At 42.4% G+C, this 26,823-nt stretch overlaps 1 protein-coding gene across 2 annotated transcripts in view; it reads right to left on the bottom strand.

Annotated features, from left to right (window-relative positions):
• Window positions 1-806: 806 nt before the first annotated feature.
• GSK3B (glycogen synthase kinase 3 beta) overlaps window positions 807-26,823 on the bottom strand; it is a 153,336-nt gene continuing 127,319 nt past the window's right edge. The window contains exons 9-12 of one of the 2 annotated variants that reach the window (XM_074159722.1): window positions 18,680-18,718; window positions 16,141-16,327; window positions 10,039-10,137; window positions 2,935-3,080 (exon numbers count right to left, since the gene is read on the bottom strand). In XM_074159722.1, the coding sequence (XP_074015823.1) occupies window positions 3,013-3,080; window positions 10,039-10,137; window positions 16,141-16,327; window positions 18,680-18,718 (393 nt within the window). In that variant the 3' untranslated portion in view covers window positions 2,935-3,012. Of the gene's footprint in view, window positions 3,081-10,038; window positions 10,138-16,140; window positions 16,328-18,679; window positions 18,719-26,823 lie in introns of both variants that reach the window. The other variant, XM_074159730.1, reaches the window with a different exon arrangement.

The following is a 26,823-nucleotide window of genomic DNA, read 5'->3' as shown; positions in this document are numbered from 1 at the left end:
AACAATAAAACTCAAAATTCAAAAACAACCAAAAATAATAATGTACAAGCTTGAATTTGGTGAGGAGCTTTTTTTTTGTTGTTGTTGTTGTTGGTTTTTTTTGTGGTTTTTTTTTTTTCTTCTTATTTACAAAAAAGGTTATTCAAAGACCTGGATCTAACTTGTATAAAAGAGTGTGTGATCCTGGCATGATCCTTGAAAAAAAAAAAAAAAAAAAAAAAAAAAGAAATAAAACCAGAGGGGCGCCCCCAACCCTCCCCCCAGCCTAACACACACACACACACACACACACACGACACACACAGACGCCAGCACGGTCACAAAACCAGAGAGAAAAGCTCTTAACTCCCCTCTGCCAGTCTTAAATGAAAAGATAAAATAAAAAAAAAAAAAAAGCAAAAAAAAGCCACATTTCTGGCACAAGCAGCAATTTTTCTTCATTATTTTTATTACTTTTTTTTTTTTTTTTAAAGACTCAGTAATTTACTGCCTCCAAATAACAGCGTCTGTGGCCAACATAACATTTCAGCAGTCTCGCCTCTACAGCAGATCCATACCCTGCCACTGTCCTACTTTGTGAGTTTCCTGCATCTATTTGGATCACTGGGTCAACCGAGCCCCTTCACTTACCTTTCGGGTCACCCACTAGCTGAGCTCTCGCTTTAAGATGCTCTTCAGCCCCTTCTATTAAAGTTGCATGTAAGGATTTGGAAAGCCTTCCGTTTCTAAACGTGGGTGTGCTTTCCTTTGCAGCCGGCCAGAATTTAATGACAGCGAAAAGCTTTTTTTTTTTTTTTTTTTTTTTAGTGTGTGCCCGACAGCAAATCGCCGAGGGGTATGACATGAGGGTTTACCGGTTTCACGGTAGGTGGTCACTCACCTCTTGAAACAGCTCCTGCCTCCCAGAAACCCCCCTTTGTCTCAGGCAGGAGGGAGAGGGCAGGGCTTTTATCACCTCTGGGGCTGCTAAAAGACAGTTTCCAAAAAGAAAAAAAAATAAAAAAAAAAAATCCCACGTCAACAGCATAAAAGGTACAAGAGGAAACGCGCCGAGCTCATGAGCAAAACCCCTGCCGCCCCTGCGGCGGCCGAGCTTGCCGAAGCCGCTACCGCCGGCTACCCCGGGCCACACGAAGGTCCGCGCGTTCCCGAAAAGCAACCGCTTGCCTTAAGAGATCCAACGGGTCGAATAACAGCTCGATAAGCACCAAAGGCGACTACAGTTTCTCTGAAGGAGGATAAGGCCCGAGCGGACACCAACCGCAAGCCTACGACAAGATCAGGTCTCCAAAAGCCTCGTTTCTACGCCGCGGCTGCGTCCCGCCGCTCACCTGACCCTTTCCCGAGGAATATTGCTTTGACTTCAGGAAGAGAGACGTGGATGCTCACACCACGCGCCGTCGCAGGGAGGAAACCCGGACCCTGAACAGATGGACTTGAACAAGCATTCACCTCACGCTTCAGTCAGACTGTTTCGAGATTGTAGACAAAATAAAAAAAAGCAGTATTGTATCTATGTATACATGTATATATTTATATAATATATATACACACACACTCATATAAAGCCAGCTTTCCTACAAGTCAGCAGGTACAGATTACTGTCGAGAGCACTCGGATGTTTATTTTATTAATATTCTACCAATGTAAAAACATAATGGCGACGTGGCAACACGCATCAATAAATAGAGATCAAAAAAAGCAAGAGGTTAAAAAAGATGAAATTAAATACAGAGTCTAGCTGTGGATTTAAACTCAGAACTATCGGAGAATGTGGCATCCTGCAAGTGAAAACTGCAGTTAAAAAAAATATTACAAAATAAACCAGTAGACTGTTACAGTTCACATTATAAACCCTGGTGTCCTTTTTCCTGTACGCACCTTGGGAAAGGGAAGCCTGTTCAAATCAAGAGCCTGGGGGCGGGGGCAAAGAAAAAAAAAAAAAGAAAAAAGGGAAAAAAAAAAAAAAGCTTTCACAGTGGCCACTTTCCAAAAAAAGTCCCTTAACATCCCCGGCTGGGCCCCCGCCTCCTCCGAGGATTTTGTTCGTCCGCTCTTCTCTGCTGAAGATGGGAGCTGACGGCTCGCCTCCGCCGGCCGTTCTGCCCCGCTCCGGCTGTGGGGGGCAGGAGCTCCAGCCGGGCGAAGGAGCTGCTTGGGTAAAGCTAACCGCTTGCGCTCGTGCATGTGTGTGTATTATATTATATAGAACCCACTCGGGTAAGACTTTTCCTATAACGAAGCTGCAGGCTTCTTCATTGCTAGTACTGATTTTTAAAACGAAAGGCTTCCAACTAGCGGTTCAAGCCTTAGACACACGGCAAACCCTCCCCCTCCCCCCCCCCCCCCCCCCCCGGCAACCTATTTTCCTACCATGTCGCCCGCTCCCCATACCGAGCCGGGGCAGTTCTTCAGACAACCTGGGATACGGATTCGCTGACAAGAAACGCTGAGCTCTGTTGAATGACCCCTGCTAAGCTCCCGACCAAATTCAAGCTGTGCACTACATCAAAGTCCGAAACTTCACTTAAAAAGAAAATAAAAAAAGAGGTTAAAAAAAGAACTTCAGCAGAGAATGAGGTTTGGGGGTTATTTTGTTTTTTGTTTTGTTTTTTCCTTCTTTCTGTTGTGGGAGAGGGCATGAGGCAAGAGTCCTGGTTCTGAAGTACACAACAGCAAACTTCCAACATGAAGAGATTGTCGAGGGGAGAGACATTGGTGTGTTGTATTGCTCCGCTTTCCCTCCTCCCCCCACCTAGTCCCCTGCCCCGGACACCCTGCAGAGTGAGAATACAATGAAACTGGTTTGTATTTATAGATATTTTACAAGGTTAAATAAGAACAACAATAATAATAAAAAATTGAACACTAAAATGAACAGGTTGGTTGGTTTGTTGGTTGGTTTTTTTTTTTTTCCTCTTTTTAATTTTCTTTCCAAATGTGACCAGTGTTGCTGAGCAAGACTCAAATTACTGGTGATTTTTCCTGTGCAGCTGGCTGCTTGGTACCGGTTCAGGTGGAGTTGGAGGCTGATGCTGTAGCTACACTATTGGTCTGAACTCGTTCTCCTGCGTTAACATCTGCAAATGACAGGCGAGAGGAAAGGAAGAGAGAAAAACAACCAGTATTACCTCCAAAATACAGACACATTTGGAACAACAGCTATGACATTCTCCACACAGGGAAACCCGCAACTCCCACCGAGGTGCCGTTTGGTCAGAATGCTCTCCTGACTTCAGGGGGTGCAGATAGAACAGCTTGGTCTGGGGAGAGGGTGGGAAGATGGTCTTTAGGCAGGACAAAGGCAGGCTCAAGGGCTGAGGGTTGCAGGCTGGCATGCCAACACCCAGCTGGGCTCTAGCAGATTTTGCAGGACGTAACATTGCTGGCGCAGCAGTTAAGTCGCCCACGTTACATTCCAGTAGCTCTAACTGCAAGACAAGGCGCACTAGAATCGCCAAAGTTAACGAATCAAGTATCCCTGGCCACTACAAGGTTCCACATTGGTGTTGAAGTTTCATATTGTTTGGCCTGCTTGTAACAAAGGCATCTGTTAATTGTGTGAATGAGCGCAGACAATGAATGCGACAAGGCTGCTATCCCAGCAGAAACAGCTTGTGTGTTCCTGTGTAATTCATGCACTTGTTGCCCCAGAAAACGTCTTTCAAGTCTGCTGCTTTATTCTGTGTTGCTCAACCAAAGTTGGATCTGCCACCCTCCGAACTGCTGAAGCAGATTAACATCGAGGCCTGAAGCCAGTAACGAGGTTTATACAAGCACACGACATTGCAAGGGGATCGACATTGTCAGGGGATCAAGTCTCTGCAGGAAATGGTCTGCAACACCTTCTATTCTCTGGGAGGGACACTGCTCCGCCGAGAGACAAGTCCCAGGATCATGGGCACATGTCAAAGTGCGTTCCAAGAAAGCACAGGGTTTGCAAAGAAATACCACAAGCAAATTCACTGTAACTGTGTTTTCACAGGCCACATGCATGAGGTGTTTTCTCTAAAAAAATTGTTCTTAGAAGAGTTGGTAGGGAAAGCAAAAAAAAAAAAAATTGCATCGACTTCATCTTGCACCATCCTATGAAGTATCTAATTAATTAGCACAGTCACGAAAAGGAAAGAGGATGAATGGTTAAATACACAAAATACTCAACACGATAAATATGGGATGGGAAAAAGATATTAAGTGAGGTTTTCTACAAGAGACCATTGTGCATTTCTTCCACTTAATGTAAGTAAGGTTAACTGCAAAGCTATCAATACTGCAACAGGAAAAAAAAATACTTATTATCTCAATACAGAAGAGGGCAGACTGGGCAAGTGGTGCATTTCGAAAGACATAGGGGAAAAGGGCTTACAAAAAGAAAAAGAGATTTACGGACCTCAGACTGTAGGACAGTATGACTAGCATAAATAACACACACAATAAAATACAACTGGTGGGCAGTGGGGGTGCAGGAATACTTCTCCAGCACAGGAGAGCTCACGAGGGAATGCAGCCGGGCAATGCTCTACAGTCACCTGTTAACGAAACCCTTCTCCCCTCCTGTCACATGGACCTGACCCTAGTTGGAAACGCAGCCATGAGCAAAGGCAATGAAATGAATGAGAGTCTAGAGACGGGCAGCACTTGCTGAGCAACAAATTAAGTAACATACACAAGCAGCGGCAACAAAACCAGGAAATCAAATAAACAGCAGCATCCAGGAATATAAGGGACAAGTGGGAAGAGAGGATGATGCCTATTTGAAAAGGAAATGCTGCAAGGAGTGTGTGGGAAGGAAGGATAATCCTCCTGTGGGCAGAGGATGCCAGACTACTGCTCTGGCAGTCTCTTGTTCCCTTTCCTCTCACCCCAAATTAATGGCAACCCCTCCCTCATGAAGGAATGACCACCATGATAAAAAAAAAATAGCTCGTGCAGTTAAAGCACCAAAGCAGCATGATGACAGTACCAATGTTATTTGGAAAGCTGCCCTTGCACGTGGGAGATGCCCTCTTGCGTGGAGAACTACCCAAATCCCATGTGCACGCAGACCAACGATGGTCTCAGAAATCAAAAGTGACCCAAGCCAGACAGGTAATAGTTTCCACACCTTAAACTCTCACTGTGCCTGCTCTAGATTAATTTTCAGGTATGGATAAACTCCAGCTAATGCAACATCTGCCGTGCCTGATGCAAGCAGTTCAGCTGGAGTCTGTACTGTTGGCAGAGGATTTCTCTGTATGTGTAAAAAATGTCCTTGTATTTCACTTGCTGAAATGAAATGTGCCTTTTGATCTCCTATTCCTGAAGACAACAGAGGCTGAAATCATTATCATTACATTGCTACTGAGCACAGATAACGAAAAAAAAGAGGAGGGGATGGAGCTACTTCATGTAACATAGGTAACATATGCTCCTTTTCTATCTTCACTCTAATGGGGGAGTTCCTGAGAAATATATATGCCACATGTTAAAAAGAAAATAAAACAGATGATGCAGCCCAAGACCTTTTACATGGGGCTTTTCATAATATATGGAAGTCTACCCAGGCTGGGACAGAGTGCAGAGCCTGCTTAAGGCTGTACTGGCTCCAAAACTGCAAGAAAATGCAGTATTTTGACATTCCAATTTGTTCTTTGATTCCGCATTGACAGGACATTCGGGGAACAAAAAGGGGCTTGTTCCAGCATCTCTTTGCTGAAGCTCCAGAAAAAGAGCACAAGTGGAGTATGAGGGTCTCTGGACATTCACTTACTCCTCCTCACCATGAGGAATCAGTATTTGGGTGTAAGAGAAGTATATCTAGTCTTCAGCAATGCTGTCAAAACATCTGCTTTGTGAAGCAGTGGCCTGTGCCACTGTGGAAGCCCTGCTGGAAAGCAAAGCTAGGAACTGCTGTGCAGCTTTCTGGTACAGGACAGATGACCACACCGCAGACTGCAGCTCGTGGTCAGGGGAGCCTCTTTTCCCTAAACTACCCACCTGACACCTCTGCCTCTGTGGGGAAAGAAACCACGTAAGGGCTTAAGTGTCAACTGCTTCCGAAACTTCTTCTAAACAGAGGGCAAAAGTACTTCTCATCAACGTAGAGCACCTCCTCCAAATCAGCTTTTCCCTCTGAGGGATGCCTCAGCTTTCTTGGAGGGTATGCGACGCTCCTTAGAAACCTCCCGGAAAGGAAAGACGGGGCTACAGTTCAGAGAAAGACAGAGACGCCAACTCAGTCTGAGAAAGCCCATTAACACTAATGACAGCATTAACTGGTTGGATTTGTAATGCTGACAGACTGTGCTGCTCATCTGTAAAGATACAGGAACAATCCTACCACCAGCCTGGAAGTCCTCACAGGACAGCTGAGGAGACAAGCCTGGTTTTCTTATTGTGCGTGCCTATGGATGTAGAAATCCAGGGCTCAGAGCAAAACTGGCGAGCCTGAAATACGCAATTTTTACTCTTCTGACTGTCATGGACTCATCCCTGTGCTAAGCTTGCAGAAGCCTGAGCAAATTGCTCGCCTCTCTTCTCCTGTTTAAGGAATTAAAGTTTTCCAGAATTCCTTCAATGGGAATACTGTACATGCACTAAATCTTATTTTATGGACCACTGTGGTCTTTTTCTGCTGCCACACATTGGCGGGTAACTCCAGCTGTAATCTGTTTTGTTGCTGAAAATTCAGGCACACCATCGCATTTGGGATTACATGGGATCAACACAGCAGGATGCCGAAGACGATGACCCCAGCATCCCTGCTGGCACAACTCCCCTGCAGATGGTTAATTATGCTCTTCTCATCTTAACGCTGACTAACAGAGAGGTAACTATTGCTGCTGGCTGATCCAGGAAGAAAAACATATAGTCACACAAGCAGATATGCTTTCTGCTTGGTGTGATTGCTCCTCCTCCTCCAGCTAGATCCACATGAATAAAGCTACACTGGCATTTTTAATCAATGTCCAGCGTAATTCTGGCCAGCACCAGGAAGTCAGTACACCATTTCAAGCAGGGGCAAATAATTCCAGTCTTCCTTTTCCTCCATTTTGCTTTAGTTTGCCACTAATGTCACAGAGAATTTCTCATAAAGGGTTAGGTGAATTTACTAATGTTTGTGCAGCAAGGCTTCCCACTGCCACTGGAAAGTCAAGTCCCATTAGTAGAGTGAGTCTAGCTTTATGTCTCAAGAGAAGAGGAAACTTACAAATACAATCTTTTAACACTCAAAAACTACCTACAATAATTCCCCTGCATTTAAGATCATGATCCCAGGCTTACTATTGCACTGGGCTGTTGAAATCACTGCTGTGAATCTATGGAAGTAATTTTAACAAAAATTACTCATTTTGGGTAACTTTTAAAAAAGGCACGTGTGTCAAATTGGTTAGCGCAAGTGCTAGTATTGCTGACTTGATGAAACCTGCACTGTTAATATGGTACGTTGAAAAGCCAATCTTTCCATCTCTCAACACCACACCACTGCTAAGCCTCCTGACAAACACTACTTTGCTAGACTTCGGAGAAATAGATCTCAATTTTCTAGTTATTCTCTAACTATGACCCTGCCTTGGTGCATGATAGAAAGCAGAAACCTGATCAGAAAGCTGAGATTCTGACATGGCTGCATACCAACGCGACAGCTATGAAAATGGAGTAACTTTCTGCAAGCAGGTAACAGCAGCCCAGCTGGATTAACTACAGCAACGAGTCAGCACACTGCATTTCCATGTATGTGCACCTGTGCCTCAAGCTTACAGAGCAGGCAAGTACACTGGACATAACAGCAGACACCTGCACCTCAGTATTGTCTCCATCTAGGAAGCAGAGCCAAGAGTTACACACTAATCGTATGGATTACAGTCACATATAGCTTGCTTTGCCCGATGAATTGCCTTGAGAGCCACATTCTGGAGCAATGTCACCACCCGTTGTCCCTGGACTTGTCACATGAGCAAACATTTAGCAGAAAAGCCTCCAGCCTATGGGGACACCCTGGGTTACGTGGGAGAGTAGCTCCCATGCCACTTTAGCAGTTACTGAAGAACTAGAAATTTACTGATCTGAGATGTGCAGGCGGCATAGGGAAAGAAGGGTCCTCTTCTATGAAAATCTCTTGCTAAGCAGAGCATCAGCATGCAAAGCACAACAGATTAATATAACGCCATGCAGGACCTAATCCTAAAAATCACAACTCTGATGACATTCCCACCGCCTGGTGTGAGAACCTCATGTGAGTAAGAAACTACAAGCCAGCTGTGCTGCAGAAACCCAAAGCTGCGTGTTGCCCAATACTGAACTTAATTTCACAATTTCTTTCCAAGCTGCAAGGATTTTTTTTGGTTTTTTGAACTATGAATAAGAGGTCCTATCCCAACTCAGTGCAGTGCTTGCAAACAGGAGGTTTAAAAATATTGACATCAGTAAGGTGGGGTTGATTTTGTTTTTTCTTACAGTATACTTCACATGTAGGACTCAGTCTAATGCATTCCCCTCACACCCCCCATCAACTCTTGGAAAGCGCTAGATGAAAAGAGACTTCTTAACCCCATTAATTCCTCAAGACTTGTATTGTGGCAAAGAGAACTCCTTAAAAGGCATGAAAGGGATATTAAGTGAAACAGTATTTTTCAGAAGGGCTTAAAATAATTTTCCATGTTTGTATTTTGTAGTTTTTCAATCACTTTTACTACTTTATCAGCTTTTTTTTTTCTCACTCGTTGTTGAGCAACAGATGCACATAAGAGGGAAACAGAGAACATGACTATTTGCAAAATACTGCCAAGTGTATGAAACAAACACAAAATTTGAAATTAGCAATTTTGCTTTCTCCTAAATTCAGACCACATAAATTGTACAGGCTGTATCTTTTATCTACGTTTTCAGAGAGAACCCTCATCTTTCAAACCTGAGTACATCCATCTGTCCTGGAGTATGAAAATACTCCGGTATTATACAGCTCCAGTGCTTTTTATACAGCACCGGCTGGACCAAGCACATCTGATATGAGGTAACTGTCCAGCACATCAACCTGCAAACGCTCTCCTGCATGTTTCAAGAATACTTTTGTAATTACGGCTTCTCCTTATCAGCTATCTTATCAGCCCTGCACCTCAAAGGGGGGTCACAGCCCTTGTCAAATGGGACTGACGTGCATGCAGGACACGTATGGAAGCACACTCATTTTGCAGCCTGCCTTTGGCTGCCCAAGCCCAGAGACAGCTGGCTGCTGTGCTGACTCAGGGCTGACTCAGAGGAAGAGTGCCATGTACTGAATCACCTCTGCCACACCTAGGATTTTCTCTGGGAGTCGCCCAACTGATATTACCCAGCTTTTAAGCTTTCACTGGAAACAGAGTACAATATGGAGTGGCTACTGGCCAACAGTAAGCTTTTAAAAGGTTTCTGACAGAAACTTGAGAGAGCGTGAGAGAGGCAAAAAAGAAATTCGCTGAGTGCTGGCCAAAACCCAAAAGCATCTGCCTCGTGCCTGAAGATGACACAAGCAAACTCAGTAAGAAGCAAGTGCAACTACTTAGATGAGGCAGTGAGCACACTGACTGAACTCCATAACCAGGCTTTTAAGTGCTATTTGCCTTTGGGGAAAAATCCTCTCCATCCACGCTCCATGGAGAGCACACGTACTGCAGCTAGTTGTTTCTTCTCTTCCTAGGCATCACAAACTCATGCTCCAGACCAGTATTAATTTCAGACTGACTGAGAGTTCAGAAATTAGGGGCAAAATCCAAAAGGACTGCTAAAAAACAGGGGAGGTAATGATTTTTTTTTTCAATAGTGGAAGTCTGAGCGAGAGGGACCAACAAACTAAACATTTGAACGGGGAGTCTAAGCGCCCTGGGTTATGATCTGAGTTGGTGACCACAGCTAGCACCCAAATGACCACCTACCAAGAGCAAGTTTCAGGTGATGCTGGAACAAACCCCTCCTCCCCATTCACCCCAAGGGCCGAGGTAGCTCATGGACCATAGTAGAGGGTAGGTGCCTGGGTAGGGGGAGCGAGGGTGGGGAGGAAGGCAGGCAGGCGCACATTCTCACCTGAGGCCGCTGTAGCATTTGTAGGGGTTGAAGCAGCTGCTTGGTTCCGGGCATGAGCAGGGATGAGGATCGAAGCCAGAGATGGGTTACTTGACAGTTCTGGAGAGGAGGTGGAACAAACAGTTAGCTCATCGCCCACGAAAAGCCCCGCATGCAGGCTCAGCACCGTGGGTTTACCTCCTGTAACAGCAACCTCGGGTGAAAACATGCCCTTACAGCCAAAGGTCATGTTACATTTTCTTCTTTGCCAACCAGCGAGAGGAAACCACAGCCATATTCGGCTAGGCAGTCTCCAGAGCAAGATTGTCAAAACTACAAGTAGTGGTGCAAAGGAATTATTTCTTAGAGAAAGAGAGCTGCTTGGGAGTTAGCAAAGAACCAGCCAAGCCTGTTCCTTATCAACGGCTTGATAATCAGTATCCTTCCGAGCGCGCTGGAAGGATTCCCTTCAAAAACCCACTTGCAATCAGTCTCAAGGAGAAGGCTGATAACAGTGGTGAGGCTTTGGGCACTGATTCAGCAAGCAGGCAGCTGCCACAGTTGCTCTAAGAGCTTCAGGGATTCAGTTCTTTGGCTCACTCAAGCGTCACTTTCTCAAGGACCCAGGAACCCAAGACCAATCTCTCACAGCAGTCTCCTTGAGCGAGGCCAAGAAGAGGTGACATCTTTAAAAGCACAAGGAAAGGCAAAAGGAATTGGTCTCCTGGGCAATTTAAACAGACAACAAAATGAGGCAACCATTCTTTATGAATACATTAACCAAGGAAAAAATAGTCACATCTTTTAAGGCTCCAAATCTAATATAGCTTCAACGTGCATCAGAATGAGGAATAGGCATCTTACAGCCACAACTGTAGGAGGATTACGGGCAACACATTGCCAACAAATGACAATCTCCTGGCACCCTTTCAAGAGAATCTAGTGCCTCACAGAAGGTAGGACTGAGTTGAGACAAGACAGGTCCTGTTTGTTGCAGAAACAGGAATGACTGTCTCATGAGAAAGCAACATCCGGTTAAAAGGATGTGAACAGTCACCTCACGGAAGGAGACTGATGACTTTTGGAGCTGCAGGAGGTCATCTGGAGGAGAAATGAGATTAGACAGCTTTTTACATAAGACCTCCTGTACAGAAACCAGTCCAAATCACACCATGGGTTCAGTAAGGTGGTTTTGTACAGAGTCTTAAATTATTTGGACTCATTATAAGAGCCTATTGCTTTACTTTAACACAAGTTTTAAACTTAGGGCCTAAATGGATCAGTAATCTACCTGGTGATTTTTTTTTTCTCCATTAAGTTACATTAAGTTTCTTTACTGCTGGGAGGGCAAGATGCAGAAGACTCTCACCTGCTTACAAGCCTCTTATTGCTACACATTCTGAGACTGCCTTTCAGCACTTATGAACACAATCTCCAGTCTAGAACCAAACAGAAGCTGCCACGTTACCTGCAACACATCCAATCTATCCTGTAATGCTTCATTCAGGTTTAAGCAGACCTAGCTAGTCCTTCTAGAAAGCCTCAATACTCATAGCATTTGTGCAAATACTAATCCTCAAATTCACGTGGGAATAATTCAGAACTCATATATTCATAATGTAATTCAGAATTCGTAAGTCTCTATTTTAAATGGAAAAATAAACTGAAGAAACATGAACCCTCAGGTGTCAAAGCTGAACACCAGTGATAAACCTATACTTTAATACTACCTTGGGTATTAGCTGTTCTGTTCTAGAAAATGTTGCTCTTTTACTACTTTTTCCAAAGCTATTTCTCAAATCTGATATTACTGGGAACCTGCTGTTTACCTTGCTCTTTCTATCATCCCTGCATTATTTTCTGCTCATCAGTGGCAGCAATATGGGGTTATAACCCAAACAAAAGCAGAGCTAAAACCTCAAGGAAACCAAGTGACATTTGCCACCTTCTGGTGCTAAGCAGTGCCTCGAGGATGCAGCTATACACTGCCTGCATCGCTGTAGCCAAAGAACCAGCTGATGTGACAGAACGACACTGTTGCAACTGCGCTTCGATCCCATTCTCATTCCTCCCATCCGTTCACCTAATGCCATCAGAACACCTCCTTTCACAGCACCAATTATGGCAAGTATACTGTTCTTTTTTCGTTTTCAAGGCAAGTGCAACCATTTATCTGAAGCTACCTTGAAGATCTTGCACATAGACTACAAGACCGATCTTGTTCCCTTCTTCTCAAACCCCACATTATCTTTCTTGGCATGAAGTTTCTTAAATTCAGCAAGCTCTGAATGTTTTGATGCTTCACTTAGAGGAGCAGGTCAATTCAGACAAGAAATAACCAAAGTAAATTGAACTCTTTTGGCTGAAGTTTAACAGAAGCTTTGCTTGAGGACTTGTCTGAATTTTTGTTCTAACATATTTTTGCAGCTATCCTGCCTGTAAGGATGAGACATGTCAATACCGAGGAAAAAGCTTGACCTGTGGTATCTACAAAGTATTGAGAACCTCTGTTCTCAGTGATTTCCAACACAGTATTTGGACAAGCTGTTGAACTGTAGCCTGCTTATCTAAATTAAATTTGCAATTCAAGGTTGGGTTAATTACAACCAATACAGCTGCAAGAAGATATGGTGATCAAGGCAATCTAGACAAAGTTTTCCATACCATGATGTGAACAGAGCAGCTATCCCAATTTATTTACAAGACACAACTCCCATTCACATCAGCTGGGAGAACACCTTTGGCTTTCTCCTGATCAAATCATGCCATTTGCAGTCAGTTTCCAATAAGTCAGTCTCCAATAAGGAGCAGGAATGAAAATGACCAGTTTTACTAGAAGACAGATCATCTTCATTCCCCAAACAAGAATATGCTTGGTGTTGCAGAACAGTGCAGTGCTCTTTTTCCGTATCCTTCTGTTTGATGTATCAACACTCACAAAATGCACTGGAAAAATCAGTCTTGTATCATGTTTTCTTTGTCACAATAACAAACTTTCCATGTAATGAAAGTTATTTCAGCAGTTTCTCCTCAACCTAGAAGAGTGCTGGATACACCGCAAGTTTCATTGTTTTCCTTTCTTCCCCTTCTTCACATGCCCTGAGCAGAAATACTCTGTCTAAAAAAACCTAGATAGCACCCAAATGGTCACACTGAAACAGTTTGGTTAGAAATGAATGGGTTTTACATATATATGTATTAAAAAATATAAAATAAAAATTTTTTTATATATATACACATATATATAAAAAAATCAACTATAAAATCTTTTCTTAAAGGTCACAAGCCAGGCTCATTTAAAAAACAAAACACAAACCCCCCACACTTTAGCAGAGAAGTAATTTGTCATCGAGAATCATAATAACCATTCCTAGGTGCAGTCACAGAAGAATTTTACAGTCTTTAATGACCAACATGAAGTGACAGTAACATTTGTGACCCAGCACAGCCACCGACATGTTATAAGAAGTTTAGGAAATGGTAGTAATTTCACAGATTGTTTGAAAATTCAACGTCTAAGAGAAAAATTGCTTTCTGGACCTTCTGTCTTGCAGGTCTAACAACCACTGAACTGCAGCTCTGTGGCTAGTGAAGATACCTCCTTGGTCAAAATAATTTTTGCAAACCCCAATCAGCATACAAAATCAGTTTAAATACTAAGAGAAACTTACAGGCAAGACATTAAGAATGACCAGATAAAGCTCTCTGACAGACCTCATTGCTACCATAAAGTAAGCACCTGTATGACCCACAACTACTGCCGGCAGCCAAAGACCACGATCTTTATCTTCCGTATACTCTCACCGTTTTTTTTCTAGACTATCTGAGCAGCATCAGTGCCCAGATCAGCAGATTTGGTATGACGCTTAGGTTCTTTCCGAAAAATCAATCCGATGCATTAACGGTCAGATTTATGTTGTTATTTCTAGCAGTTTTGCCTTCAAGGCTTCTGAAGCTACCTCCTACTTCATGGGTTTCAGTCAACTGGATATAGCCAAATAAAACACTTCTTCTAAAACTTAATATTGGCTGTTGAAAGAAATGCCGTTCAAAAAGGCTGTCTTTCATTACTTCTTAAATTAGTACAGATGACTTAACATGAGTCATCATCTGATTTCCAATGACCTGATCTATTTCCCAGTTGGGATTTCTGCTCTGGACTAGCCAATTCGACAGAACCTTGCACAATCTGGCTAAAGACTGAGGACTGCACAGTGGTCGCAGGAGAAGCAAAAACTTGTTGTGTATCTTGAGGTTGTAATCAGGACTGCTGTCACACGAGACTCACTGCTGCACTTTTATTAATTACAAAGGCCTTAAAATCACTGCACTAAGCAATATATTTACTTATTTTTTAGAACTCTGGTTATTTTTTTTGAGTTTGGCTCGTCACCTGCAACAGAGCTTATTTGGAAATGTGTTAATGACTAGCCTCTGTCCTGCCTTCCGTTTTTAGATGGTAAAACTGGCACCTGCTGATGACAGAAACCTGCTTTTTTGAATTTTAAGGAAAACACTCCACTGGAACTTATTTCTTTTGCCATTCCCATGAGTCACTGTGCAAGGGGAGAGTACATCAGCTCCTTACGATGGCAAAAAAGGAGCTTTAAATTGGCTTGAGCCTTAGGGTAGCACACCCAGCAGCTCCCAAACTGCCTAGGGGGAAACCAGGAACACATTCCCAATACATACATTTGGTTTTCCCCTAAGAATTTTAAAAAAAGACTTACTATAGAGCTTTCCAACCCTTTTAAAAATCCTTCTTTCCATGTAGTAGATAAGACCAGTCTCAACATAATTAAGAAACAGTAAGAAATTAAAAAAGAATAGCAGTGAAGCTGTATTAAGATACTGGGATCATAACTATCTTAGCTACTGAACATGACCTTAGAATATGAAAAAAGACAATTAATGAATTGCAACAAGGAAGGACCTGTAACACAACCACTAAATTCATAACAACAGATGCAGGAATCAGCATGGAGGACAGTGACCTGGAAGCATAAGCTATTTTCTTAAACTCTTTTAGGTGTTCATGCTTTGGAAATGTTCTGGTATATTCAATATATTTGCCTTCTGCAAGACAGCCACTCAAAACAAGTTAAAAGTTTACTTCTGGCAGTTTAAAATTATTACTTTGAACAGACACAAAGCTTGCCCTCCCCCCCCCCTTTCTTTTTAAATTGAAGGGCTCCACATGTTCAAGGAGAGGGCTGTTTCATGTTTTGGCAGATGGGCATTGCATGCACTAAAGAGTTTGAAAAATTACATTGATGCTAACTAAGCCAAAAGGTGTTTTAAACTTTCAACAGAAAATGCACACAGATCTAGTCTTGCTCAAAGGGTGAGAACTGGCAGCTAATCACTTTAAAAAAAGTGCTGCAAAATTAATTACTAGCATATTTATATGCCATACTTCTCACATTCTCTGCCTTGGCAGGCAAAACTGTTCCAGAGGGGGATATCAGTTTTACATTTCTGATTTCTGTGGGAAAAAAAAAAAATCATGAATGGTTTTAAAATTTGATACCAGTCTGGCTTCAAATAAAAAAGGTAGTTGTCCATAATTTTTACAATTTCTAAATGACTAAGTCAATGTAATGCCAGATGAACTGTATAGCACATAAAATCTGGACACTAGAGCCTCTGTATTTATCTCACACCCAGAACCAAAATGTGTAGCAACACTACAAACCTTCCTGCCAAACCTAATATGCGTTACGCCTTGCTATGGTGTCTCAGGTACGAAGGAGCAGGATCATCTCCAAAATGATAATCTCATCTCTCACGGTCCACTGACTGCGATATTTCACACAAAACCATCAACTAGGTTGCAGACATTGAACTGCAAATGTAAGCTTTCTTAATGCAATCCAATAACAACGTTGGGTCCTCTGCACTAAATTTGAATTGAAGGCACCAAACATTGAAAATCCTGTAACCTGTTTCTCCAAGTCCCTTTCCACTCTTTTTGGAATGGACAGATGGTTACACAATCACATAATAACCTTAGTCCTGGCTCAGAATTTTTTTACTTTTGAGGGTGTGACATCTGCATTACAGTGAACATTTATCCCAGCGCTTCTTCCCAAAGAAGAGATCCTTCAACCGCTCGCAGGCTACCTTGAGTGGTGAAATTGAAGAGTGCAGGTTTCTCTCGCCCATTTGGTAACTTGACATTTGGGTCCCGTAGTTCATCGAAGAAAGAGTGCGCACAGGCCTCCAGGGGAGTCAGGCGGGCAGTGGGGGTGTACTCCAACAGACGGCTACATAGCGCAATTGCTTCTGGTGGAGTGCGGGGCCGGAAGACCTATAAAAAAAAAAATCAAACAAAAAAAGCAAGGAGAAATAGGTTATCTGGGTACGTTTCTTTTCTTTGCTGACCAGAAGCAAGTCAGAGCAATTAAACCTCTCGTTGCCCAACAAGCTGGAACAAACTTGTGGTTTGTGCTAATCAAAGTCCTCCAGTAAGTATGGGAAAATCCAGTTCCTGGGGTTGAGAAAGGGTTAATTGCAACGTCTTGCACTAGAGTAAGGGTGCAATGCCAGCAAGAGACTTCATGAGAGCACACTCAGAAAAACAACTTTAAGAATGAAGGGGAAACTCATTCAAAAAATCATGACAAACACACACAGGTGCTACCAGCCATGCATATGGGGTGGAGTGAAGGTGGGGAGGAGGGTTCAAATGAGCAGGATTCACTGAATGTAAAAATTGAATAAGGCCCCACTACGGTTTTGGGTTGGGTTTTTTTCTTTTTGGCTAGTGAATGAAGCCTTACTAACATGGACTTTTGCAGGCAGGCAGGTCAGATTGTTGCTATGGAGGCTGCTGTTCAACTTTGGAGAACAACAAGGAAAGCACGGGTGGGGTGCAGGAAACGTCTAGCTCTAATTTGCAAGTTACTCCTTCTGTGACCTTATTCTGGCAAGTCATTCCCATAAGTTTACTGGGATAATTCCTGCACATTTGGTATTTGTAAGGACAGCTGAAAATTGCATCAAGAAAACCAAATATTTGATTCTAACAGATTTTTACCTTGAGTGATTACAAAAATTCACTGCAGCTTTGTTTTAAACCTCTAAGAATGGTTCTACCCACCGCTAATCACACCCCCATCCTCCTTTCTCATTACGTCAAAAGCAAAATATGAGCTAATCATCTTTGTGACCTGGATGGCCTCCTCAAGCACGTGTCTCTCCCTATGATATGCAGGCTGGGGAAAAGGGAGCGGGGTGGGTGCAAGTGTTAAGTTCTGATGCCAGCATTTTTAGTAAAAATTAAGCTAATCCAAAATGCTTTTGCACCAGTGCAGGTGAACCCAAGCCACACAGCACCAAGGAGATAAAAACCCCCCAAAAACCCAGTGCATAACATGCTAATTAATCACAGATGAGGAACTTGCACAGGCATTCCTTAAACAGGTTTTAAAGCAAAGATGCTTTCTTGCATAAGAATCAAACACAAACACTAGAGTCCTCCAGGGACTGAAATTTTATCCCCTCGGTGCCCAGCTGGCTCGGGAGCACCTGGGTTTGGTGCCATACATGCTGTACTAACTAACTTGTGTGGCAGGGAATCCTGATTCAGGAAGTCAAAGAGCCAGGTACCAAAAGAGCAGAATTTGTTTCTACTACCGGGTTATTGCAAAACAAACCAAAAAAGTTTTTGCATGAGGCCTATAATGACATAAAGAAAGGCTTTAGCAGAGAACCTCTGCTGACCACCGCGCCGTGAACATACGGTCACTTGGAGGGGCAGCAGAAGCTGCTTTACACCCACTGCCTCTGCAGAGCTCGGGTTGCTGATCACAGGGCACAGTGGATGCAAGTGTTACTCCCTAGTCACAGCCTGACCAGAACAAAATCTAAGACTCTCTGCAATTAAAAACAAAACAACCAAAAAAGCACCAAATTTATTTTTTTTTTTTAACCCCACGGTAAGTAGCACAAATGAGTATGTCGTGAGGTAAATCCACAGAAGTGAAGTCGCTTGGTATTTAACATGAGGTAAAACTACTGAGGTCTCCATCATCCACCTTTGCGCTGATGTTTTAACAGGCTTCGTTTACCACAGCTTGAAACTGAAGTACTTCACTCTTAGCTGTGTTTTTCCCTCAGGACAGCTCGAGTACCAGCTACTATACAGATTTAAAAATAAATAAATAAATCTTTTCCCTTAAGGCAAAGACAAAAAGCCCTTATCTTGAGCAAATTAGTAGGCAGACAGTCACAAATCTGTCACCTGTAAAAGGAGAACTCTTACTGTCCACTCTTAAACTCCTCATTTTCAAGTCTCAGTGAAACTCTATTATTTCCTAAACCCTGTTGAGAACTGCTCAGCCTGCCTTTGGATAAGAAATTAGTTACTTGGGGTAGGCAGTTCCCAAGCCTGCCCTAGCTGCTTCAAACCAGGGATGAAAAAAAAATACAAAAAGAAATTAGAAGGCCTCACGTGGCCTCCCCCTCCAAGAAGTGGTAACTAACACATGAAGTGAGTTACAGGTCTGCGCCCATGTCATCTCTATCGCCTTGTGTTACAACATTCACCTGACTGCTGCCTCAAGGGTGCGTTTTGAACTCAAGTATTCCACTTCTAGCATTTCTCTCCTTTTTTTTCAAGGCTAGACCTAGTAATTTGAAAAAATGTTTAAGTACATACCCGTACTCCTGAGGTGAAATGTCCTGTTCCTGACGAGTCCTAAAGATGATAATGCAGTGAAATAATCCAAACAGGGGGAGTCAATCCAAAAGAGAATAGTCCAGCAAGGAAAAATATAGCCAATATTATAAGAAATCCATGGTGTGGGGGACATATAAAATGTTTATACAATTAGAAACTTCAAACATCAGTCTCCATAGCAGCAAGTCCAACTTCACCACAGTGTATGCCAAAAAATCGATTGTGCAATGGTGAGGCATAGTATAGAAACATTTCTATATTAAATTTATGTTCCAATGCCAGTGCATTTACTAAAAAAATAAAAAAAATTGAAATCAAAACTCTAACTTGAACTAAAAGGGTAATTGAAATTCCCATCATAAAGAACTTTTAGTCCTCGGTCCTGGATATAAATGTCCACAGACAATGGGGCCAGATTAGTTTGTCCCCAAAGGTGCATCCCATTTGTAAATCTGTCCCAGAGATACAATGTAAGCTTTTGGGTTGTTTTGGTTTGTTTGTTTCTTTTTTTTTTTCCTCCAAAAAACCCAAATGCCTAGCAATTTATAATTTGTGCTGAAGAGAAAGTAGAAATCAGAGATCTGTACTTTGAATTTGGATGCTTTTAATTTGCGTGAGCTATGAGTGCCTCAGGCCGCCGCGGATTATTCTCCATTTTGGATTGACTTCCCCCGCCACTGGATTTTGTTTGCTGGCGTTATCTCTTTAGGATTCTTCAGGAACTGGACGTACCACCTCAGGAGTGCGGGTATGGACTGAATTTCTCTCTATTGCGGGTTTATTCCCCCTCATACCCGTCGCACCCATTACTTAAGGAATTTTTTTTCCCCCTCAATTTGTCCCCTCCCGCCTCCCTTTTGAATAACCCCCTAAGAAATAAAAGCAAAAACCCCTGCGGTCTTTTAGCTCTTCCCAGTCAACACAGTTCCACCGGGAAAGCTGCCCAATTCGCCCACCGAGAACTACACGAGCGGCCGCCGCCAGCGGCAACGGGAATGCCAGCACCTCCATGCCACGGGGCGCCAACGCCAAGGCGATGCTGGGCCGGCGCTCCGTGGTGGGAAGGGGCGGGAGGGAGGACGGACAGACGGCGGGACTCGTGAGCCGTGAAGCCCCTCACGCGTATGGCTCAGCGGGAGATTAAGGTCTCTGTAGTTCTCAGTGAGGGAATCGATTTAGTAAATAATCCGCGGATTATTTTTAGTCTGCGGACTAAAATTTAGTGCACGGACTAAAATCCGGCCCATCGGAGCAAAGTCTGTCTCGGTCTAAAAACACATCTGGGTGAAAGCAAAAATAAAAAAAATTAAAAAGGAAAGAAAAAAAAAAAAAGGAGAAAGGAAAAAAAAGGAAAAAAGCTAAGTGCACAAAGTAAAGTGTTTGGGCGGACTAACATTTAGTATGCAGACTAAATATGGCCGGGCAAAAGGCACAGCAATTCCACAAACGAAAAACAAAAATAAAACACTGACAGGAACTTTTAAAGCAATCAAATACTACCCCACCGGCGCAGCAATTCATTTTTCTAAAATGAAACAAGACCTTATGTAATGCTATTTGTCCACAGAGGGACCGAAGGCTCAAGTTTTCATTTTAAAAAATGAACCTGTTTTGGAGATAAACAAATGCAAAAAAAAGGCTTTACATACGATATTCTTCAAGGAAAATTTGCACTTGCATAACTCAAAACCTCTTGTTTCTGCAAAGCGAATGAATTTTGGGCTGAGACCCAGGTCGGTATTTTTTTTGTTTGGTTGGGTGTTTTTTTTTTTTAGATGAGTTACAAAAATCTCTGAATGATCATGTCAAATGGAAATTCTGAGTCATCCAAAACCACAGCTTTTGGTGCTTTTGGTGGTTTGTTTTTTTTTTTTTTCCCCTCTCCCTCAGGTCCCAATAAATCTATACCTCACCAAAAAGCTGAGGGACCAGTGCAAGTTCTTCCTTTGTTCAGGCATGCTGGTGATGCTCAAATGCTGCCAGACCATAAACAGCTAGACAGCAAGGCCAGACACACTCCTCTCTCCTTCTTAAGTTACGCTGCTATAAATGCAATTTTTTTTTTTTTTAATGCTATTCCCCCTTCATTTTTTTAGGAACTACCATCATCTTCAACAACTCAAAAATGATTGCCAGGTTTAAACTGCCCTTGGTGCACTATGCAGCCCTCATCCCCAAGTGACTTCAATTTAAATGAAGCCTTTGGGTACTAGCAGAGCGGTCACTTTTTATCGTTCTAATTTGAAATAGTTCCTACCAGTGTAGTGGAGTTCACACCCCCTTCTGAGGTTTTTGGGTTTTTTTTTGGTTTGGTTTTTTTTTTCATTTTTTTTTAATTTTGTGTGCATGGAAGGACGAAAGAAAAAGGATGGAAAGCACAGGATTCTTCCATTTCACTTCACTCGCATCAGCATTCAGCTCTCAAATAAAACCACATGGGGCAAGAGCTAAGTATTGTTTTAACAGAATGGTTGCTCTGACTTTCAGTTCATTGACATTCTTCAAACAGACTTTCCATGCACAACACGGAGCTCCGTCGTCTTGGTCTAATTAAGCCCCAAAGCCAAAGCTTCGCAATGTTACACCAAGGTGCTCTTCTAGCCAGCGCGCATTAAAAGACATGACTTCATGCCATCAACCACTGTGCGTTTTGCATGCAGATTGTGAATACTGCTCGCATGCTGTGTTCCCTAAGAGAGCAGAGGCTTATGAAAATGACATCTGTTGCTAACGCATCAAGTTTGTGACACCACGGTTAAAAATTTCCTCACCAGCTTCAGAGACTCATACGTTTTGCCAAGAACCACCCACACCACCAATTCAGGCTGACAGTCTGTGCACATCTCCTTTTCAGTTTGTAAGCACATTTTTGATGGCACACGAACATTAGGTAAGAGAGAAAGCTCCTCCCTTCAACCACAAGCTTGTACTGTTTACAAGCAGTGTCATCAAATGTAGGACAGGACCCTCAAATCAACTTTTAAAAAAATGCAATAGCACGATACAATTACCACGACTTTACTACATGAAGCAATACTTCGGTCAGGCAAGTTTAACCTAATAAGCCTTATGATAAATAAGACACGTTCATAAACACAAAAGGAAAGGGATGAGACACATGCAAGACAGCAACGTATGCACTGAGCTCCACCTGACACAAGGAAACCCAAAGATGTAGCTGAAGCTCTGCCCTTGGGACCAGTCTTGGAACAAGGGCCTGAGAATTTCAGAACAGGATTTCTGAAATACGTCATTTGGCTTTTTTGAAGCGTATAAAACTCATGCGGTACAAATGAGGTTAAAAAAAAAGTCCACCAAAGAGGCCCTGGTGTTTGGAGTTACTTTAAAATATATATAAACCCCCCAACTTTCTTCTCTAATTAAATCCCCTACATTTTTTTCTAAAAAGCAGTTTGGAAATAGAAAACGCCTTATTACTCAAGGATCCCTGTCAGATGGCACTAGCACAGATAGCAGAGTAAAGGTAAAATGAAATAAAGCCAGAAGGGTTAAGTGGCTTACAAATGAGCCAACACAGAACTGGGAACAGGACCAGGAACCTGTCTCCAAAGCTACTTCTTGTTGAGACCACACACTTGTTTCTGAGTTCCTTCCATTGAGGACCCAGCAGAGACAGAACGAGCTTGCATTTATTACCCAGTGCACGTGCTCTGCTTCTATCAAGCTCTAAAGTAAAGCAACAAAGCTAAGCAGAACACAACAGCTCCCCTTCTTCTCAGAGAGAACTCCCAAAATCTACCTCTGGAAGTGCTCTCGGCGTCAATGGGACAGCTGCTATCAACAGACTAGACAGATGTGTTGCAACAGGACAGCTAAACAGATGACACATTACAAAAGACATGTTAACCTTAGTGTTTGATTTCTGTAGTTGCACGGATGCAAATCATGTCTTAATGTTACATTAGTGCTCACTCATTTATTGTTAAGCAGTACTTTCTTTACTGCATACAAATTGGGCAGAGGCAGGCTAATTTACCACACAGCAAACCTGGCTTCTTTTCTCGTGCTTTAGATGGAGATTTACACTGTCAAAAATCATTGCTCCTACAAAAGGAGCTGAGAAACATGAACTTGCCAGAAAAATTTGCTTTTTTTCTTTTAAGTTAGTCTTCAGCAGAGCTGTTTTCACTCTTTGCTTGGAAAGTCATTACACATCAAGTGAAAAACAGAACTGTACTCTTCAGAAAGAGGTCACGGCACAGTTTCACAACAGGCACAAATCACCTCCAGTTCATACCGGAAAAGACAGTTCTGCCCTTCTCCTGGCCAAGCACGTCTGCCCTGTTCCCTTGTCCCAAGACTTGCAGTCGGGACTGAATGGTCGGCCAGGTAAGAAAGGTGATCCAAATTCTGAATGCTTGTGTCATTCAAGAGGCTTTTGCTACTGTACAAACAATAATGCAGAAGGGAGGCATCAGGAATATACACGTGGGAGGTGGAGGGCAGACCCTGCTCCATGATGAACTTATGCCAATTATGAAACTTCACCCAAAGAAACGTTTCATCTCCACTGTACCTTTGTAGCTCTACAAAAGATCAGACCGCAATCTCAGAAAGAAGAGTTTGCATTTTCAGCTTTAGCTCAAATGCAAGTCCACTTACAAGATTTCTGACAAAAGAATTTTTGCTTTCTTTTGTCATCATGTATAATTAGAAGTGACAGAACGAGCTGTCTATTTATCCATTTTACTGTTTGGTATTCTTCCTCGAATCTACAGTATGAGCAGTCACTTTGGAAGCATTACAAGCAAAACAATCTGCTTAAAAACCAGACAAGAACCAGGAGAACAGGAGTAGGGCAGGATGAAGACATGAAACTGATTCTGGAGGATGGAAAAACATGCTCATGAGAGAGACCAGACTCTTTATGTCCCAGTCCCAGGGTGTGGGGAAGACGACAGGACTGCCTGCACAGCACAGAAAAATTCAACATTAGAGCCACAGTGATTAGTATAGTAAAACGTGTACAAAGAATACACAGACACACATAGGGTACTCAGATTGAAGTATTTTCCAAGTATTTTATAATATTAGCAGAAATTATTTCATAATACAGGCAGAAATATGGATCTTAAAGTCAATATCCAAAACTATTTTATAATACAACCAGCTGTGGTTCTGCACAACTTCAGCTGCAGCCAGAAATGGCCAATTGCTTTGGAAAAGTGCCAAGAGGGATGAGCTAGAGCCTGAAGTTTCATCTTAAGACACTGTTTTTCTCTTCTATAATAATTTGGCTGTGTGAAGACACAGACAGAACAGCACTCTGAACAGTAAAAATAAAGAAATAAAAAAAAGAAGCGCTTACGAAGTTGGAAGGGTCCCTGCCCTAATCTGCTGCAACTTTATTGTGATGGCGAAGTGCTGCAGAGAGAAGTCCTCATGTATTCATCCACAAGAGTGCACTGCAGAAGGGCAGAGACACTCAAAAGCAATCTACACATGACAGTTTTTCTCTCTCTCCCTTCCACTGTTAAACAAACGACTCCTGTCTTTTTCCACCTCAGCACTGGCTTGGAAATTATGATTCAGATGCCAGCTAGCTATAGATTTGGGGATGGTGAATGAAGCCATTCTTTTGAGTACACTCAAACTTATCTCACCAACTGCATATTTAAAAAGTGCTTGCATGTGTGAACAATCTTGCAAGTATCTTCAGGAGAAACAAAGGCCGCTAAACTGCAGCACATTGAAGAGATGCACTGTCCATTTTAAAGAGCTGCCTGCAGTGGAAACTGCTTCCACATCTATACAATGGAGACAAGGCAGAGGTTATGATCTCACTAAAGAAAACAGCCTTTGCCAATATAACCTGTTTTGTTGTTCTGCCACCACGAACCATGGGCACGCTCGCAGCTCAGTAGATAAGGGAGCTCATTACAATGCCATTACTGACAAACATGTGGAAGTATCCTTGGGTGGGGAAAAAAATCCAAACGAGTCATCTTCCCCATGCAGAAGAGGCCTAAACCACATAATTATATTACATTTATTGCAGTCTTACTCAAATATGATCCTTTACTAGCTGGATTCAAGGGGAAAGGCAGGCCGTCACAGACAGACATTTTTCATATTTCTGGAAATAATCACAGCACGGTCTTTGTTTTTCATAACCCAAAGGATCTGAGATCTGAAGGTAGCATCTGGGTAACGCTAGGATAAAGGTCAGCTATAATGGGGCCATGGTAAGTAACTCCTATCTAACACAAGCTTATGAAGCACGCATTTAGACCTTTCGTCAGCCACCCCACTGCCCCGTCCCCCTCCAAAAGGGCTGAAAGCTTCAGAGAAAGCTAGTGACCAAAGCTGAAGTTCAACAGCCTTGTGATGTACAATCTTGCACTTGATCTCCGACTTTCTTTTTGGCTTTCCAGTCACACAGTTGTAAAGTATAGAAGCTTAGTCAGAAAAAGAGAAACAAATTTAAAGACTAGTAGCAGAAATCAGACTGCACTTCCAAGAAGTAAGAAGGTTCAAGGAGTTGAAGTGGTTGAAAGGCAGAAGGGAAGTTCTGACCTAATAAAAACAACAGCAGTTAAGCCTCCAGAAAGGGCAGTAACTTTCATTCAGTCAGCTGATACAGCTGCAAAAAATGGACAACTTTTCTGACCCTAGATAAACCTGAAGATATAATTGTGTGTCTAAAAGCGTGCCCATTTTTTTCTGAGTGTATCAGTCAAAGATATTCCTACCCTTGCAAAACCTTGCTTCTCTTATAACTTTATGCTACTTACTCACAGACCAAGGCATGCACTTCCATGAACACAAACTGTGAGAACAAAGGGAGGTCTGGATGAAAAGAACGTCTACATTACTAAATTAAACACTCCTGTATTCTGAAGAGGAACCTTCCCAAAAGGACCAAAATGTCCCCGATTCCTCCTTGGGGCAGGAGGGAACAGGTGGGAAGAAAAGAGAAGTCCTGTTTTAGAAGAAAGGTTTTAAAGATTCCTGGAAAGTTCAGGTTTTCTTTTATTTGGCTAGCCAGGGGACACACTGAACTCCCATCATCATCTGCACCATGCACCTAACTGGTAGAAAAACATGCATGTGCTTGGACAACACAGAACTGTATTGGGGAGAGAGGGGCCTCTGTGTTTTATACAGAGAGATTCCATCTCTTAAATTACAAAAGTACTTCAATCTCAAATTGTCAACACACTGAAAAATCAGTCTGAGAACACAGTTTGCACTGTAAACTCACACTATTGCTACAGCATAGAAAAGTTATTTTTAGAGTGTTATCTTGAATGCTCTCCTAATCTAAGAAAGACCCTTGCTAATTTGAGGTTATCTTTCTTCATACTACTCCCTCATATTGAATATCAATACTGTATTTGAATGATACTAATTAATTTTTACTGAAAATTCTAAGATACAGCTATTATGGTAGACTTTGAGTTTCCATAAAACTTGTACTCAAAATGCCAATTTAAGCCTGAAACTGAATGAATCCGAGAAACAACATTCCTTCATGGACTCATCCTTATTCAGCCTCAAACAGTTTCTCTGATTCTTTAAAAAACCTCTGAACCTCTTTCATTCTACTATAGCACCAAACACCATTCTCGTTCACGTAGTAGGTAACAGCAAATAAAGCAGATTACACCACCACAGCAATACTGAGAAGGAAAATAACGTAACTATGCCTGCCAGAAATACCTAGAGAGCAGACCAGAACACCAGGTACATCCGACAGAAGTCCATACCACAGAATTTCAGAGGCAACCTATAGGTACTACAGGTTCCAAAGAAAATTCTTAATTGCCACCTACACACACTTTTGCAGACCAAGAAAGTTCCTGGAAAACAAAAGCAAATCATAGACTTTACTTTTGTGTAGACTATTGGCCTGAATACAACCAGTTCCAGATTGCATAGAAGAGGTTAAACATCTAGACAGTAGCTAAACATGCACCTTCACTGGGCATCTCGACTGCCTGAAACTACCTCCAAGTAGAACCTACAAACCCCTCAACTTTGAAAAATACTCACATTTTATTAAACACAACAAAGCAACAAGGAGAATGTCCTTGTGTTAAAGAACTTACAGCAGAGAGTGAATACATTCTCAGTAATTCTCTCTCAAACCTGCTGAAAAC

The sequence above is a fragment of the Numenius arquata genome, chromosome 1, assembly GCF_964106895.1.
Source record: "Numenius arquata chromosome 1, bNumArq3.hap1.1, whole genome shotgun sequence".
Lineage (NCBI taxonomy): Eukaryota > Metazoa > Chordata > Aves > Charadriiformes > Scolopacidae > Numenius > Numenius arquata.
The sequence above is the reverse complement of the archived record's forward strand: the minus strand, read 5'-3'. Positions and strand labels throughout refer to the sequence as shown.